The 19,009-nt window shown below is 36.1% G+C and overlaps 1 protein-coding gene across 1 annotated transcript in view; it reads left to right on the forward strand.

The window, feature by feature from the left end:
* The window catches only part of lyst (lysosomal trafficking regulator), a 211,462-nt gene that overhangs the window by 174,446 nt on the left and 18,007 nt on the right, over positions 1-19,009 (forward strand). Inside the window, exons 10-14 of the mRNA XM_028820350.2 lie at positions 8,912-8,978; positions 9,685-9,794; positions 10,764-11,184; positions 14,731-14,884; positions 18,720-18,893. Of these exons, the coding sequence (XP_028676183.1) occupies positions 8,912-8,978; positions 9,685-9,794; positions 10,764-11,184; positions 14,731-14,884; positions 18,720-18,893 (926 nt within the window). The remainder of the gene's footprint in view (positions 1-8,911; positions 8,979-9,684; positions 9,795-10,763; positions 11,185-14,730; positions 14,885-18,719; positions 18,894-19,009) is intronic.

The following is a 19,009-nucleotide window of genomic DNA, read 5'->3' on the forward strand; positions in this document are numbered from 1 at the left end:
GACGTTTTGAAGAAATCATTTTATGACGCGAATAGTACCAATCAGAAAACATCGTCGAAGTAATGCAATATTATTTGAAAACGAACAGCATCAGGTTGGGTGTGAAGTTATACTGGCGCTGTTTGAGTCAGATCAGAAGCTGAATAAGCTGAAAAAGCTCCTGTTCTGACTCTAAGTAAAAAAGCATGAATTAATCAACAGAAATAACCGCGATTGACATTTTAAAGTTAACGATTTACAGTGCATACCAATTTATAAATTCAATGTCCGTTTGAGGAAAAAAAAAACACTTTCTTCAAAGCTGGGAATCAAACTCGCGTCTCTGTGGCACAGTAAGGCAGTGGTGCTCCAAGTCAGCAAACTGTCCTTATAACTTATTTTTTTTCAAGATCCATAACACACAGACAGACAGAGCACTGCGTAATACAGAGACAGACAGGCAGAGATATACAAACAAACAGGGAAGGCACATGCACTGAAAGAAAAAGCACTGAATAAGCTCACCCGCTCTAACATCACCCCTCCCCCAGATCTGACTCTCTAAGTAACAGCGCAAGTACAGACACAAATCAAGTGCATGTGTGTACTGTATAATATTAACAAAAGAGCAGCTTACTACTGAAAACGGCAAATATAGGAGTGAGTGGGGATCGAACCAGTACTCTTGATCACACTTGGTGATATCGATCGTGGTTATTTCTGTTGATTAATTCATGCTTTTTTACTTAGTCAGAACAGGAGCTTTTTCAGCTTATTCAGCTTCTGATCTGACTCAAACAGCGCCAGTATAACTTCACACCCAACCTGACGCTGTTCGTTTTCAAATAATATTGCATTACTTCGACGATGTTTTCTGATTGGTACTATTCGCGTCATAAAATGATTTCTTCAAAACGTCACATATATTTGTCTCTTTCTTTTTTTAAAATGTGCGTTGTAGCACTCAGCAACTGGCCACCTGCATGTTCTTGCGCACACTGAACAAGACAGCGCTATATACAATCATCAGATTCAAATGTTAAGTTATATAGCACAGAATGGAAATCAGCAGTTCTTAGCATTCCACCATACAAGCTGTCATATCAACCGCCTACTGTAACTTGCTTTCTTTTTTCTTCGGTTATAGTCTTGAATAAAAGTGCACTTGTTTTGTTATACTTTTACATCAACATATGTTCCTGTGTTTGAGCTACATGGGCATGCTCAAAAAATACACGTATAATGCCACGAAAAGTGCATGCAGACACTTCAGTTCGCAAGCATTGGTACGACAATGCAGTCACAAGTACACTGCAGGGCTTTAGCGCGTCTTTATGTGAAAATAGCATCAGATGGGGAGTGTCTGATGATTGCATATAGCGCTGAAGTTACTGCTCTTTACTATGCTTTCCTCTGCATGTCCTGGAGTACAAAAGAAACAGCATACGGCAACACGTGGGGACTGGCAATACTGGGGGAAAAAAACACGCGGTCGTATGTATCGTGATACACTGCAGAACTATAGCGCGTCTTTATGTAAAAACAGCAGTGTCAGGTGGGGGGCGGTAGGGATGGATCCTGAACGCGACTGAGACAATGAAAAGTGAATTTTAAAAAAATAAAGCTAACCTTTACAAATATCATAAATTACACCAGCTGTTACAGACTGAAATCAAATGTATCTTTTTATTCTAAAATAGTGAAAATAAGATCACTTCTCAAATGGGAGTTGTGCAGGATCGAACTCATAACCTTCTGATTCCCAGTCAGCGACTGATACTGTTGCGCCACGGAAGCAGTGATAGTTAAATCATGTCAATGCCTCACACTAAGGTGGGTTTTTTTGGCGGTGGCTTTTTTTTGTACCTTTTGTGAAAGTGTTTCTTTGATATTTGGACTTCAGGCTTCATACATTATATAGTTTATGCCTACATTTTGTCAATTGATACTAGAATATATAACACGTTTCTGTTTTAACAATGTGTTTACACAGATTACTGTAGAAATGCAACACATATGAAATGCGTGTGTTTCAAATAACAATCTTATTATTTCTACTCTAAAACTCCACTTCACTCCCAGGTAATCAATCAAGGCAAGAGCTGGGAAAAGCCTGTTTACGTTCTAAGTCGTTGGGGGGATGGAATAGCCGGCTGCTGGCAGCTTGTCTTTATCAGTACATTTAGATGACAAAAGACGCTGGCGGAGAGGTGAGAAAGGTTTTAAGAAGCGATTTAAGGTGGGCCGGATATACGAGTTTTTTCGTAGGCTCTGGTAATTCTAGTGTTAACCGAGAATGGTAAACCGGATGGCATGGACACAGGTACACGGCGATGGGACCATGAGACATACTGCGCAGGTGCGTACAGCTCAACTAACGGAAATAGCAAATAAAAGAACCGCCATATTGTGAGTGGCACTACTGCGGAGTGAGTTTAGGAATAATGTGCTGCTTGGGATTGTACAAACCGCTGAACGCTTTACACCAAATTCAAACACAATACAGCTCAACGATACACACACGAGCCCACCTGGATAAGATCAATGAACGCAGGCGCCTACAACAAGCGTCTGAAACTGCGGAAGCAAAGCAGGCACAGGTTAAGACACTATGGGGTCCGCAAAGGTCCACAAAGATAGTACGGAATATATAAGAGCACACCGATCAAAAAAAAAAATCAATCGTGTAAAAGCACATAGTACACACAAATCATGTGCTCTCAGCGCATAGAAAGCGTATAAGAACAATACGGAGAATAGAGACCCAAAGGCATTGGAGAGAAAAAAAGGCAGATAAGAGATTATGAAAACAGTGGAATTCAAAAGGCTTAAACAAACGATGGTGCGATGCACATGCAGACAAAGGTACAGAATATGGAAGCAGTAAAATTCAAAAGTATTGTAGCGTCCCACCCAGGTTGAGGGCTTTTTGGTTTTAAGTCACTGTTAGGTCCGATTGAGGGAAGGCAGAGTACAGCACGGAGGACTGATAGCGGGGTATTGATTTCATGTGGTAATAGGGGGAGGCGTTGGAGAGGGTGCTAGAAAGTTGTGTTTGGGGTTAGGAACTCAGCGATTGTTCAGGTAAAACTTTTGTGACACTTTGTCATGTCAGTCACTACAGTATCAAAGAAAAGATAGAAACGATTACATTACCGCAAACAAAATGGTCCCACAACAGTTAAAGGAACGACAAGTTAAATTTCAAAGAGTATACAATTCGGTCGGGTGTATATTGATGATCTCGGAGAAGTGATGCAAATTTTAACAGGCAAAAAGAAAGGTGATGTATATATTCCGCGAGTAACATTACACACCAAAGGAGATCGTTATATGCAATTCGTAGTAAAATGTTTACAGTTTACCGTGAGAATAGCTTTTGCTATGACAATCAATAAATCACACGGACAAACAGAAAAACTCGAATTATTTATTACAGAAACAATATTCACTCACGGGCAGTTATACGTTGCGTTGTCACAATGTGTCTCCAGAAAATATTGTTTTTAATGAAGCTTTAAAGTAAAAGTGAAGATAATGAAATTGAAACAATTCCAACACACAAATCATGTGCTCTCAGCGCATAGAAAGCGTATAAGCACAATACGGAGAATAGACACCCAAAGGCATTGGAGAGAAAAAAAGGCAGATAAGAGATTATGAAAGCAGTGGAATTCAAAAGGCTGAAACGAACGATGGCGCGATACACATGCAGACAAAGGTACACAATATGAAAGCAGTAAAATTAGAAAGTATTGTAGCGTCCCACCCAGGTTGACGGCTTTTTGGTTTTAAGTGCGTCCACTATTAATGAACATTCATTAAGATTAATGAATATCATTTGCTATCATTGTCATTCACTTAACTTCCCTGAAGAAACAACTGGCAATACAACTAATGAGTTTACACGTTGTTGTCAAAGGGGTCAGGTTAGACTGCCTCCTTTAGATGAATATCCTTAATATCTACGGATGTTTCTAACTAACAATGTACCCGAAAGTAAAAACATTATGGACTGCATTAGATCCTACAATAGTTCATTTGCTTTTACATCTACCGGGGTAAATATCAGGCCACCAGCTGGCAATGGCCAATACTGCTTTCGCGTATGTAGACAAATATTACATCGGATTGGAACAGTGCACCCTGAGCCAAATCACGAATGCAAATATGCACAAATCTACGTGTTAGATCCAGATGACGCACTCTATCAACGATTTTACTACAAATGTTGTGTATAAAGAAGTATTCCAATAGATCCTTCTAATGTGCCATGCTATGGGTTCTTTACTTCCTTTGTTCGTCATCTACACCTTTACAATTCGATATATCTCAGACATTCATCAATGTATTTCAGGTTACCCAACCCCGGGGGTAGGCGAGCGAAGCCCCCTTGTTTAAGTAAATAACATTGCACGTCCTGCGATGCGACTATTGCACATGCACTCATTGTTATGTCGATGCTGAAACAATTGTGCAGCCCTATTCCATGTTGTAGTCATCATTCAGCCTGAGTACTGTATTGTTCAGTTATTCATACACTGCATTTGTAAAAAGCAGTCATTAACAATATAAATGTATATTACCTCAACCAATAAAAAAGTGGTAAGTTAGTGTGGGGAAAGAAATCTGATCAACTGTAATTCAATTCATACTCTAGGAACTGGTATGAAATTACACATCTAATAAATAATGAATGCTTATCAGTCTTTCCGAAACTGTGCCATGATATACTTCGTGGTGACTGTCAGTGAATTGTCCCATGGTACATCCACTACTTTCATAATGAACTGTTACCACTGTTTAAAAGCTGTACATTAAAAAAAATCATCTGCACATTATATATATTCCAAAACTGATACAACTGGTTACTGTTGGTGTAAGGACTCCATGCTAGTGATTTTTTTATTTTTACATTTAGCAATATTTCTCATAGGCTATGGACTAGCATAGAATGAGTACAAAATAAATTCTGACCTGAATATTTCCCAAATTGTTTCTAATTCTTTCCCAACTAACTGTGTATGAAATTAAGTGCTATTGATCTAGAAACACTTTAGTGAAATTTGCTCAATTCCTTGGAATGCTTAAAATGTGATTTTCCTGGTTTCTGTGCATAATATTACTACTCCCGTTAATGAAGTTTGAAGTATTCTTTTAATTAAACTGGTTACTGGTTTAAGAATTTTAGAAATTATCTGAATAAAGTTGGTAAATAGACCTGTAGATTGCAGGAATTTGTATTGAGATAGCATGCATTTTCTTTGGGCCTACAAAATAAAGATTTTTGTGTAACTCACAATCATCTACTCCTAGGCCTTTCAATATATTCAATGAAGTGTTATCAAATTGGCTATCATTGTTTAATATTCTTTATATTTTATGTATATTTTAATAAAATACTAGATACACGAATACAATTTTAATCTTGGTGCTTTATTAATACAGCAAGTTAATACTTCAATTTTTATTTAATTTTTATTTTTGAACTAGACTTTACATTGATTTGTAATTTAAGCTATTTACCAGCTTTGGGGAGAGCTAAAATGGAAATATTGAAGCAGTTTTTTTTCCCTCTTATTCTCTCAGAAAATACAGTACAATGAATATGTTCCATAAATATTTAATCTCTTATTAATCATAGGTGCTATATAATCGGCTACCCTGCTTTAGAGATATGTCACATTGGTATCTTTTACCTGCTTTCTTGATTTCATTTTCTTTAAAGTTGCTGAGACAAGAAGATATGAGTGCTTGTTAAATAAATAGATGGTATTTTTTTAATTTTGAGGGGGAAATGTAGTGTTTTACAGAAGCTCAGTAAATATTATGACAAACATCAACAACCGCCCTCAAATACACATAAGGATTACTAAAAGGAAGAAAACTTCTGACTTATTTGAAGACTACGACTGTATGATTTCTTAATAGTTCACATCATTGTTTCAAACCATTGGTGATGTATGATACCATCACCTCTGTCGAGAGATAAGGAGATGCTTATGAAATGGGGAGATGGGGGGGGAGTAAGGGTATGCTGGTGTTTTAGCTCAGGTGTTAATAGTTTTGTTATCTCACAGATTGTTGCAGCTTGGCACATGTAGTGTAATATGGTAATGTCATTGCAATAATTCAAAAGTGATTTGTTCCAAATTTGTTTAAAATTGCTACATGTCACAATGCCATATTAACATGAAACTCTAAAAATTAGATTTGCCTCATCATAAAATGGTTTTGAATGTACTGTATTGGTATAAATAGGAAACTAAAAGTTACTGATGATTTTTTAAAAAAAAATGTATTTCATGTGTTTGAATGTGGTTTGGTTATAGTAAATATTTTGCCTTTCCTTATCATGTGAGCAAAATGACATTTCACGAAAAGCACATAATGCTGAGTGTTGATTGGTATTGTGAGTATTCAATGTATAGTGTTCATACAGAGGTACAATGGCACTGACTTTAAAAAAAAAAAAAAGTAAGACATTACTTTGATATATAATAAGTTTATTTCAGATATATTATCTCATGTACACAGTACAATTAAATTCCTGTTTGCCCACAAGCAATTGTTGAAGTGGAACTAAATTACCTAAAGTACTCCGTTTGGTCAGCATCTTGTTCCTCCTCCAGATTTGTTATTAGTTTTACACAATGGGGTGTTGGGCTTCCCCTTCGGAGTGCTTGTATATTAGTACAGTGGAACCTCTGTTCACAAACAAATTTCATAATGGACGTACAAATCGGTTTACAGTTTACGACCAAAAAGTTTGCCAAACTTTTGCCTCGGTTCACGACCACACACTCGGTATATGAACAAGCCAGTTTCTCTTTTGGTTTGTACATGTTCAGTCTCTCCCTGTGCATTTCCTGTGCAGCGAGCGAGAGAGCGCGACACACACACACACACACACACAGAGGCAGCGTGAGAGAGAGACAGACGCACACACATAGGCAGCACGAGAGAGAGTCGCGCACACACACAGGCAGCACGAGAGAGAGACAGATGCACACACACAGGCAGCGCGAGAGAGAGCCGCACACACACAGGCAGCGCCAGAGAGAGACAGACGCACACATACAGGCAGCGCGAGAGCGAGACAGACGCACACACACAGGCAGCCCAAGCGAGAGAGAGGGCTGGACTCATAAGGTAGGAAGGCAGTTAAAGATTGCACTGGGCTTAATTTTGTTTTCACTTCTGTTTACAGCGATCGGTTCATAGTGTACATTGTTGCAATGTTACTTTTCTTGGTGGTTTATTAAATTACGGATTTTTTTCAAATGTTCATTTTTTTCCCAGTGCTTAAAACTCATTAAAAAAAAATGTTTTTAGCCAGCGGTTGGTAGCGCTATAGCACGAACTATTGCAGTGTTAGTTTTCTCTGTTGTTCAAGGTTTTCTCAGTGTTATTCAATGTTTTTACATTTAGTTTACTATTACGCTGTGCATTCTGTGGTTTAATTAACTATATTTGTGCTTAAAAACTTTAAAAAAATATATATTTACATACAGTTCGTATAGTCTGGAACGGATTAATTGTATTTACATACAGTCCTATGGGGGAAATTGCTTCGATTCACGACCATTTGGAATTTGGAATGAATTATGGTCGTGAACTGAGGTTCCACTGTATATGATTTTGATGGGTGGAGGCACTTCAAACACTTTCCACAAGACCAAATAAGGAACATAACATTGTCACTTTCCTTGTCCAGAGTCTGAATTTTACTCTATTGGTTAAGTAAAATATAATACCATAACTTCCCAGAATAAGTGGGTTAAGAAAACGGGGGGTGAATTATATTGCAACACTGCTGAGAAGTTGCATGTGCATGGGGATCTGTCATGCACAGTATACACTGACCAAATGAGCAGTTTCAGGAGAGCCTTTAAAAGGGGCAAACCTGCCAAAGTCGCAGAAGAATTCTAACTTCTGTGCCCAAAATGAGCCATCATTTTAAGGATAGTAAACTCACCTAAAAGAGTGCTGTTAACAGGAAGAAACCATGGGCCCTCAGAGTCTGCAGTCTTCCCAGTCAAACTTGGTGTGTGACGTGCTGATTAGGCTGCCTCTCCTCAGCTACAGTACATTCCTGTTAAACTGGCCAAAGCACAGGAATCTCACCCATCTCCTGCTGTGTATATGAGTGCTTGATAGCATTTTTGTTAGGTGTGTGAGATATAAACAAAAAAAAAAAGTGAAGGCTTCAGGTTGCTGGTCTGAGGAAATTTCTGCAAATGTTGGGAATTAATCGACAATGTTTTTTTTATATCAGCAATGTGCCCAGCCAATCACTGATGGGCGATGTCATCAACCTTTCGCTCAGTCCTATTAAAGATAAAAGAGCAGTCACAGTGAGGCATTGTAAAGATGTATTGCTGCAGGTATATAGGAGACATAGTGGCATATCTTGACACACTATTGCTGAATAATTTGTTGGCTAAAAGTATTCAATGGTATTGTGCCAGAGAGAGGATGTGCAACATTGGTCATAATGACAGTCAGTTTTTTATTAATTCTCTCCACCAATATTACCTCTAGTCGGTCTAGAGTACGTCTCATAATTGAGCCTGCTTTCTTAATGAACTTTTTGATTTGGTGGGCTTGTCTTGAAGCAATGTTACGGGTCCAGCACACTACAGTGTAGTGAAAAGAAGTGATATTATTGCTTCCATGAAACTGACTTAAGAATCTAATGGGATATTATTGTATTTATGTAGTATACTAGGGTTTTTCAAGCACCATTTTTAGAGCTTGCCATATTTTTTTATCACGTTTACATATTTGAAAATTGTACCATTCTACCATTTCTGTGACAGTACACTATACGTCCACATTATTAGAGTGTATAATTGGCCAAATAATTAATTTTCAACCTTTTTGGGCAACGTTTGTGTCCCCTGTAAAAGATTAACTTGGTTTCTTACAGGGGGCAGTCAGAACAATTTTGGGAGGTTTCCAAAGTATTTTGAGCCAGTCAGAATCATCATTTTCAGGTAAGCTCATCTATCATTTACATAAGTAACTGAAACAGATGTTTGTTAATATGCAAAGCAGTGCATTTGTATGTTTTTACAATAAGCAGTGAGTTAAAAAAAAAAAAAAAAAAAGTGTTCCCTTTTGGTGGCAGGATTGGCACTCCAGCCACTGTCAAAACCTCACACTGTTCCAGAGTGGTGCTGACGTGTCACCCGTTGCAAGATGGTTCGTTGTGTTGTGGGTACAGCAACGCTCTGTAATCAGCACATGCTCCCAACCTCTTCCTCCTCCTCCTTTTAAAATTATAATTGATGATATGTTGTAAAATGCTTTTAAATAGAAAATTGCATTATAGATAAAAATTAGCCTTGTTAATTCTTATTTTAGTTTGACCATAAAAGCATTTTTTTTTTTTTTTGGAAAATTGAATATTAATTACTATGCTTTAGCTGCTTGACAGTATATCGGCAACAATACATAAATGTTCATTTTAAAAGCAAATTGGCTGTACATTATTGTTGCTCAATTTATGAAATAAGTACTGTATCCTTTAAGCACTCACTCAGACTTTTTTTTTTAAGTTGTTCTATTTTAACCAAGTACTTTTACAAAGTATTTTATTAGGCAAACAATGACCTGGTAAATGTGTATTTTTGTTTTATACATTTTTTTGTATTGTTGGGTGCTTGTATCATTAATTATCTCAACTTTTCTTGTCTTTAGAATGTCAAGCAGTGCTGGTTGATCTCTTGGTCTCCCTGGTCACTTTTCAGATTTCATCAGATGAACTTGTGCTGCTTCTTCGTTTATTTTTAGAAAAAAATCCTCCTACAGTAAGTATCACTGAATGTACTCTTGGATGTAGTGTGTCTTTACAAGAAAATATACAGTATGCACTTGCAGTATGCAGAATGTTATTAAATTGTCAACAGAAATACAGTTTAGTGAAAGCATCCATCATATATTATTACAAATTAATTAAAAACTAAATTAGTATAGTTCTGTGGTCGAGTGAATGTCCAGGAGTGTTCCTGATGGGTTTCTTTTAGAAGCACCAGGTTTACCTGCATCCTTTAGCCACTATTAACAATTAATTGGACTGGAATTGTTGGTAGTTCTATTCCTGCTTGTGTAATTTGAAGCGGGAACCACTTTGCTGCAATATAATAGTGTGGGGAAATGTTTCTAGCTGACATGATCTCACTGTTTTACCACTGCCCACTCAGTAATTCCTTATTTAGCATTGTTTAAATATACAGCATATCTCATATTGGTCAGGGATGTATGAAATGTATCCTATAAGGGGTCATCCTATTTTGTGGCTACTTGATGGTCTATATATCCCTCGCAACCTATTACTCACATTACCGGTCAAACCAGTTGTACCTTGTAACAGTTGGTCTTGGGCATATAACAAAAACATGTAATGTATTTTAATAAAAGTACATTTTAAACCGCTTTTGAAAGTGAAAATTTCTGAAGAATCTTTGTAAATACATCATGGAGTGTGGGCATCTTTATTTATTTTCATTGATTGGTCCATGCTGTCCCAATGTATTTGAACTCTTAACTTTTTATGTGCATTTAGAGCATAGAAAATGTGAAGTTGTCATTATAGTTCAGCTTTTATGGTCTAAGATGTGTGATGCATGCGCTGTGACTATTACAAACATTAATTTGTCACATTCAGTCCTTATTCTTTCTGGGCCATTGCCAAGTATTTTAAGCTGGAGGAAAATACTCATTGTAAAACAACATTCATAAAGATGATATAAAAAGATTGTTTTTATTCTTTGTTGCAGGAAATTCTTCTGAATGGGTTCTTAAAAATTGTGGAGGACAATATGCATATGGCTCCTCAGCAGTACCTAGCTTTTCCACTGTTCATAAATGCTAGTTCTGCCAATTCAATTTTGTCGGCTCCAAAGCAAACATCTGTCTTAAGTGCTAAGACTGCAGCTATTCTTAAACGTGGAAAGATGACAACAAGCAAGAAAGACTTTGATGGGGACATTTTAAGTCATCATTTGTCATCATCTTGGCATGTAGCACCTATCCACCTTCCACTAGTTGGACAGAACTGCTGGCCACATATGGCAGATGGCTTTAGTGTTTCTCTTTGGATTAAAACAGAGTGGCCTCTTGAGAGGTCTGCAGAGAAAAGGAAGAAACCAAAGAGAAGTAAGCTGGTCGCTTTTTGGGACAGCAGCTTGGATAGTGCAGGTAAATCTGGTTTGGCTAGTAATGTTTCCTAAAAATACTGTCCTGAATGCATTTGTAGAACATCTATGAATATAAGCACTGTTTAAAAATTTGCAAACCCCAATGCAATCTTTTGTTTAATAGGTTTTTAATCCATAATTCTTATGTAATTAATCATATTAGTCCTTAACTTTCAAATTTTGCATTTCCTGGGGATGTGTTGCTCTGGCAATAAGCTGAATTGGACAATGCAAATCATCATATCCTTGGCTACACTTTTCAGCATTTACTGGGGGTCTTCTAATATGTTCTCATGTCAGTTGTAGAATCCTAGAAGGTACTGCCTACAGAAAATCCTAAGTGTATGGCATAACCATCACAACTGTTTAATCTCAACCTGTGGAAGTTGAAGTTCTATTCTGGATCCTCTCCTGAAGTCCTCCTCTTATAATGACCACTGACCCATACTTCCTGACAAAGAATGTCATTTCTGCTTTTTATAGACACAATCTCGTTCTTGTAGTCACTACCCAGAACTTGTGACCATAGGTAAAGAAAGTAATATAGATTAACTGGTAAATTGAAAAATGTGTCCTTCATCACCATGATTTGGTGCAACATCTAGAAAATTGTTGCCATTAAACAGATTTATTGGACCATTGCTTCACTTGTTACAATGACCCCAGCATGGCAACATAGTCACTATAGAGTAATTCCTCAGAGTGCTTCTTCCACCCCTCAGTAATATTCCAAGTTGATATGTATCTATGTTTCTTAACCTTGCTTAGGACAGCCTTGGTGAGATCTCATCTTCATTTCCTATGTCATCCATTAGCTTTGCTGGAACCTCTTTGAAGCAATCCAAAATTCAGTTTCAGTTCTCATCTTTCCTCCCACATACTCTAAAAATGCATATTAAGTTCACTTAAATTGACCCACAATGCATTAGTGTGAAGAGTGTGTGGACCAGGCTAAGTTACAGGAGAATAATCTGTCTTATGGAAGATGACAGCATATAGCTTTCCTCTAACAATAACAACCAGCAAAAAACATCTTTAAAATGTGAAGTCTCTAGGTGGCTTTTAAAATGCTCGTAATTATGAAAATTGTTTTCAATGACCATGTTTGCATTTTGTCAATTAAAAGCAAACCTGTTTAATAAGGCTGACACATTCATATCTAAATTTTAAACACATTTTCATATATATATATATATATATACACACACACACACATATTATATATATATATATATATATATCCATCCATTATCCAACCCGCTGAATCCGAACACAGGGTCATGGGGGTCTGCTGGAGCCAATCCCAGCCAATACAGGGCACAAGGCAGGAACCAATACCGGGCAGGGTGCTAACCCATTGCAGGACTATATATATATATATATATATATATATATATATATATATATATATATATATATATATATATATATATATATATATATATACACACAGTGGGTTCGGAAAGTATTCAGACCCCCTTCAATTTTTCACTCTTTGTCATATTGCAGCCATTTGCTAAAATCATTTAAATTAATTTTTTCCCTCATTAATGTACACACAGCACCCCATATTGACGGACAAAAAAAAAGAATTTTTCAAATTTTTGCAGATTTATTAAAAAAGAAAAACTGAAATATCACATGGTCCTAAGTATTCAGACCCTTTGCTCAGTATTTAGTAGAAGCACCCTTTTGAGCTAATACAGCCATGAGTCTTCTTGGGAAAGATGCAACAAGTTTTTCACACCTGGATTTGGGGATCCTCTGCCATTCCTCCTTGCAGATCCTCTCCAGTTCTGTCAGGTTGGATGGTAAACGTTGGTGGACAGCCATTTTTAGGTCTCTCCAGAGATGCTCAATTGGGTTTAAGTCAGGGCTCTGGCTAGGCCATTCAAGAACAGTCACAGAGTTGTTGTGAAGCCACTCCTTCGTTATTTTAGCTGTGTGCTTAGGGTCATTGTCTTGTTGGAAGGTAAACCTTCAGCCCAGTCTGAGGTCCTTAGCACTCTGGAGAAGGTTTTTGTCCAGGATATCCCTGTACTTGGCCGCATTCATCTTTCCTTTGATTGCAACCAGTCGTCCTGTCCCTGCAGCTGAAAAACACCCCCACAGCATGATGCTGCCACCGCCATACTTCACTGTGGACTGGACAAGTGATGAGCAGTGCCTGGTTGTCTCCACACCTCAGTGCAAGACACATGACAGCCCACATGGAGTTTGCTAAAAGACACCTGAAGGACTCTGAGATGGTGAGAAATAAGATTCTCTGGTCTGATGAGACCAAGATAGAACTTTTTGGCCTTAATTCTAAGCGGTATGTGTGGACGACTGGTTGCAATCGAGGGAAAGATCGAATGCGGCCAAGTACAGGGATATCCTGGACAAAAACCTTCTCCAGAGTGCTAAGGACCTCAGACTGGGCCGAAGGTTTACCTTCCAACAAGACAATGACCCTAAGCACACAGCTAAAATAACGAAGGAGCGGCTTCACAACAACTCTGTGACTGTTCTTGAATGGCCTAGCCAGAGCCCTGACTTAAACCCAATTGAGCATCTCTGGAGAGACCTAAAAATGGCTGTCCACCAACGTTTACCATCCAACCTGACAGAACTGGAGAGGATCCCCAAATCCAGGTGTGAAAAACTTGTTGCATCTTTCCCAAGAAGACTCATGGCTTGTAGCTCAAAAGGGTGCTTCTACTAAATACTGAGCAAAGGGTCTGAATACTTAGGACCATGTGATATTTCAGTTTTTCTTTTTTAATAAATCTGCAACAATTTCAAAAATTCTTTTTTTTGTCTGTCAATATGGGGTGCTGTGTGTACATTAATGAGGGAAAAAATTAATTTAAATGATTTTAGCAAATGGCTGCAATATGACAAAGAATGAAAAATTGAAAGGGGTCTGAATGCTTTCCGTACCCACTGTATATGCTTTTAAGTTTTAAAAAACATTTTAAGCTGAACTGAAAGTTTCAATAGTTTACAGACAGTCCAGTAACCTTAAAAGTCACTATTATGCACTGCAGAATTTTTTTGGAACATCATCAGATATTGTACATCACTTGGAAGAAAAAAAAATCTATTTGTGTTTTTTGTGGGATAACTGTGGTTTTCCATGAAATAGGATGTTGCATTGTGTTTTCGGTGTTATGTCAGATCTACGCTAAAAAAAACTCCATAATGGTTTAGCAAGGATGGGGTATGTGCATTACTTGTGTATGAGCACTGTAATGGGTTGGTTTCTCTTTCTGGGCTAATACCTGCTTTGCATATAATGTTGATGGATGAACTTCTAGTTAAAATAATGACAGTTTTTGCTTCTTCAGAACAGTTGCATGTAAACTTGATGGCCATTAATACATTTGTAGTCTACTTAGTTATAGAATTGTCCCAGTCATCATTTCAAAGTTTGTAAGTTGATGTGCATATCCTCACAAACATGCATTATGTATAATATTATTATTTAGTCTGTTTTCTTTTTACAAATAAAAGGATTGTGCTGTCCCTTAGCTTTTTTTCCTTCTGACTTTTGTTTTCCTTTTAGAAGTTGATAAGTCTACACCCATTGATTACCAAAGTATGGCTACTAATGGAGATAAGTTAGTTGAAGATGGATGTCTTCACTTGATTTCCTTGGGTTCAAAGGCATTAATGTTGCAGGTGTGGACAGATTTAAATACAGGAGCATTTATTTTCAGGTAAGAACATCCCCTTATAACTGTGTGGGCTGACATTGTCTGAGGTTTTATTTTGTTTTTTTTCTTCTCCAGAGGTCTGAATTTTTCACAAATTACATTTCAAAATTTTTCAAAGTTGAGTTGTACTGTGCATATGCTTTAAAGTAGGCTAGGATGTTAAACATAGATATAGCTATTCTGAATGTGTGAAGAATGCTACAGTAGTTCATAGTGCATGGGCTGCAGCAGAATGCAGAAGATGCTACTATTTCAGTCATTTTCAGTACTGTGGCTGTAGTAACATATAAAACAAACAGGTTGAACAGTGAAAGCTTAAAATGGTATGTGGCCCATTTGAGCTGTAACCAAAAGAGGCTTTGGTTTGAATTCCAATCAAGATCAGTGATGATTTTTTGCCATTTCTAGAATTACATTTGTACATTTTTCAGACTTTTTTTTATTTTAAACTACTATTATTCAGAAACTTGTGAAACATGTGTGGTTTTCAGGTTTACATCTACACAGTTTAAATCCTAAATAAATTTTGGTAGATGAAAATAAAAATAAATGACATTAATAATATATATTTCAAGATACCCAATACATTACAAGCTAAAACTATAAAATAGGTAACTGTAGATTGTAGTGATACTGTAGCTTAATACTGAACCATATGAAAACATACATAACAGTATTCCATTCTCCTTACTGTTATTCTTTCACACTCCTTACTGTTTTGTCCTTTTTTAAGAATATGTACAGTAATAAGGACAACACTTTCTCTAATTGTTAAAAAAAAAAAAAAAGTTCAGATTTAGGTTCATTCTATATTAATATTAATGGAACCATATAAGTAAAATATAATATGTAAATGTATTAGAATCATTTTTACATTTTTTTGTTTTATATGAACTTTCATTGACCTTATTGCTGTGTTTATGTTAGTAACACTAAGTACTTTATTTCATTCTTAATATCTTTCCTTAATTAGCAAATATTTCCTAAAACCTTTCATAACTAAACTAGTACTTAACCTTGTTTGGAAATTAACTAGTGCATTGACCCACTTGTTTTTAGCATTATTCTTTATTTGGACTTTCAGCTGTAATTCTGTCACAATGATACAGAGGTCTGACTGATCTGAAGTAGATCACAAGAAGCACAGTGATGCTCTTATTTGGACAACAATAATAACAACAACAATAATGCTAATAATAATATTAGTTCAATATTGTAATATAAATATAAAATTATAATGTGCTCTATAGATTAGCGCAAATGAGTTCTTCGTAGCTTTAACACCTGTAGACAATTTCTGTACATAATGAGTTAACTGTTTAAAGTGGCTGCATAATCAGTCAAATCCTTTCAACTCAGAAGGTGACTTGCACCCCTTAGTACTAGGAGCAACAATGGCAGGAATCGGGGAACAGTTCAGTTCAACTGGAGATGCCATTTGAAACATTACCTTCCAAGAAGCCAAATTGCAGTTCTAAATGCTATTTTCCAACATGAACTCCTGGAACCTTCTTGGTAATCAGCAACTAATAATGAAATACAGGCTGCCCAGGGTTGATATAATAACCCTCCTTGATTTGGTACAAAATGAATTGGACAGAGGAACACACCGGAATTTTGTCGTTAGTCCCATTATGTGGCTTCTGACAGCTCTTTGTTTCTAACTCACACCAGTGGATCCCTGCAGTCCATCAGTGATGCATATGGTCTCAGTAAGGCTGCTATGTCCAAATCTGTGCAAGCAGTGACCTGATTACTATTGTGCTATGTAGGCTATAGTAAGGCTCAAATCCATCTATTGACACTCCTCTTTTGTGAAGTGTTGCTTTTTTTTCTTTCTTTTTTTCAGTCATGTTTCACCATTGTTATTTTTTTTTTTTTACAAGTAGACCATTCATGTTTTGTGCCTATTTCTAAATTTTTCAACCAACAGGTTAAATTTTACTTTTAGATGAATTTTTAATTTCTTTACTTTGTGCTTTTTTGCATTTTTAATTTTTCATTACCTTTTTTTTCTTTTTTTCACATTTGCAAGTGTGGTGTGAAAATATAACATAAATATGACCTTTGAAACATGTGGGATGTTAGCACAGGGTGAGCCAAAAAGAAGTACCACATTTCAAACTTTTATTCTACAAAAACGCTACAAGATAAAATAAATTTCTTTACGACACAAGAAACGGTATTCAAAATAGATTTCTTTCACTGTGTTTTAAAAATTTTGTCTTCAAGATGGTGACTATCATTAGCGATACATTCTTCGAGATGATTTCTGAATGCTCGCATGACTCATTTGGCCATTTCAAGAGGAATAGTGGCGATTTTGTGGTGGATAGCGTCTTTGAGGGTTTCAAAGTTTTGAGGTCGGTGTGTGTAGACCTTCGACTTAAGATAGCCTCACAAGAAGAAATCGCACGGAGTGAGATCAGGTGAACATGAAAGCCACCTGACATCACCGTGCAGGGAGATCAGTGAAACCCTTTAATTAATGCAAAGTTTTGAATGAAAATGTAACAATGACTGGGAGTTGAATTCTTGTTTTGTTAGTATTTTTATTTTCCTCTGCCTTTTATTTCTCTGGTGTTCTTTCTAGGTTGATTTTTAAATAACTTGTGTAAATTCTGAAAATTTTATCTACTTTGTTGTATACTATGTTACTTTTTTTCAAGTAAAATAGATTAAAAAAATTGTTATACTATTATGTATTTTTAATTAAACGGATATACCACTTTGCTATATATGATATAATAATATATCTGTATCGCTAAATTAATATTTTTTGACGTCCAGAAATGCTATTCTTCTTTACCATATGTTGGGCTCAGCAGTTTCTAAGTTTCTAAGCAGTTGTAAAATTCCTTATTAAACCATATGTCAGTCATTTCAGCTAGCCATGCACACTCTGTAGTAGCCCATGGATTGAGAGATGATGGATAGTATGAGGTTTTAATGGCTACATATGTAATAAATATTTATCTTTTTTTGTGAATAATTTTTCTATAGTTTTGAAATCTCAAATGTGATTAAATAACTTGTTTTTTTACTTTTGTAAAGGTTATAATTTATACAAATGAAAGAGACAAAAAATGTATTAGTCAGGTCTGCAGTTTTTTTCATTTTTTATTTTTAGGTTTTAAGTGTGATTTGTCCTGCGGGACTCTTGCTATGATTTTTAGTTTTTATAAGTGATTATTCAGTGTGTCACCATCTGTTATCGAGGCATGCTTTTAATGGAATAAGGTTTGGAATGATTTTAATAAAAGCTGCTTACAAAATGGGTGGATGTTGTACCATACAAATAACAGACACTTGTCAAATTATGTGCTCTATGCATAGGCACATTTTTTTCATTAGGTTTTAATTACATTTTTTCGTTACTGGTGTCACCTAGTAATTTACTAATTGTGTTACTAGTATACATGGTTGATAAGTATGGTACTTTGCAAGATTGTTTCAAAATAAAGATTAATTGATGATATAATGTGCATGTTAATGTTTTATTTACTTTAATCAAAAAGTATATCATTACTTCTACACTAGTCCGGATCTAGTTTAACATATTTTGTATAATCCTTATTAGAAATTACACATAACATTATTAAGTAATTGTACAACATTTGTTACTTGAATCACAGTCTTTAAAAGCATTATTATTTTTACTTTTTTATCAAAAGATACCCTGGGGAAATGAGGCCATATAGTCCCTAATGCAGTGATTTCAGTATTTGTAAAGAATAGTGATTTCAGTATTTGTAAAGAATAGCCATTTATAACGCTGTTGTCACTATTAACACAAAAATTGAAAGGTCCCTTCTTGTTTATTGTTTTGTGTTTTTAGAATTTGCATTGATCCAAACGATGAAATGAAAGCAGGTGTATTGGCACAAGCTGAGTCGCAGGAGAGTGTTCTGACTCATGGAACGTGGCAGCATATAGCCTTTACTTACCATCAGCAACCAGAAAGCAAAAAAAATGTCCATGGGAAGCTAACAATCTGGGTGTCTGGTGAAAGGTAGGTAATATGAGAAGTGATTGTTACCCATAACAACTTGCCTAACAATTCTGAATCATATGTAGTATAATTACATTTTTGCACTCAAATTGTAGAATTTGTTTGATAACTTTAAT

This window comes from Erpetoichthys calabaricus, chromosome 15 (genome assembly GCF_900747795.2).
Source record: "Erpetoichthys calabaricus chromosome 15, fErpCal1.3, whole genome shotgun sequence".
In the NCBI taxonomy this organism is placed as follows: Eukaryota; Metazoa; Chordata; class Cladistia; order Polypteriformes; family Polypteridae; genus Erpetoichthys; species Erpetoichthys calabaricus.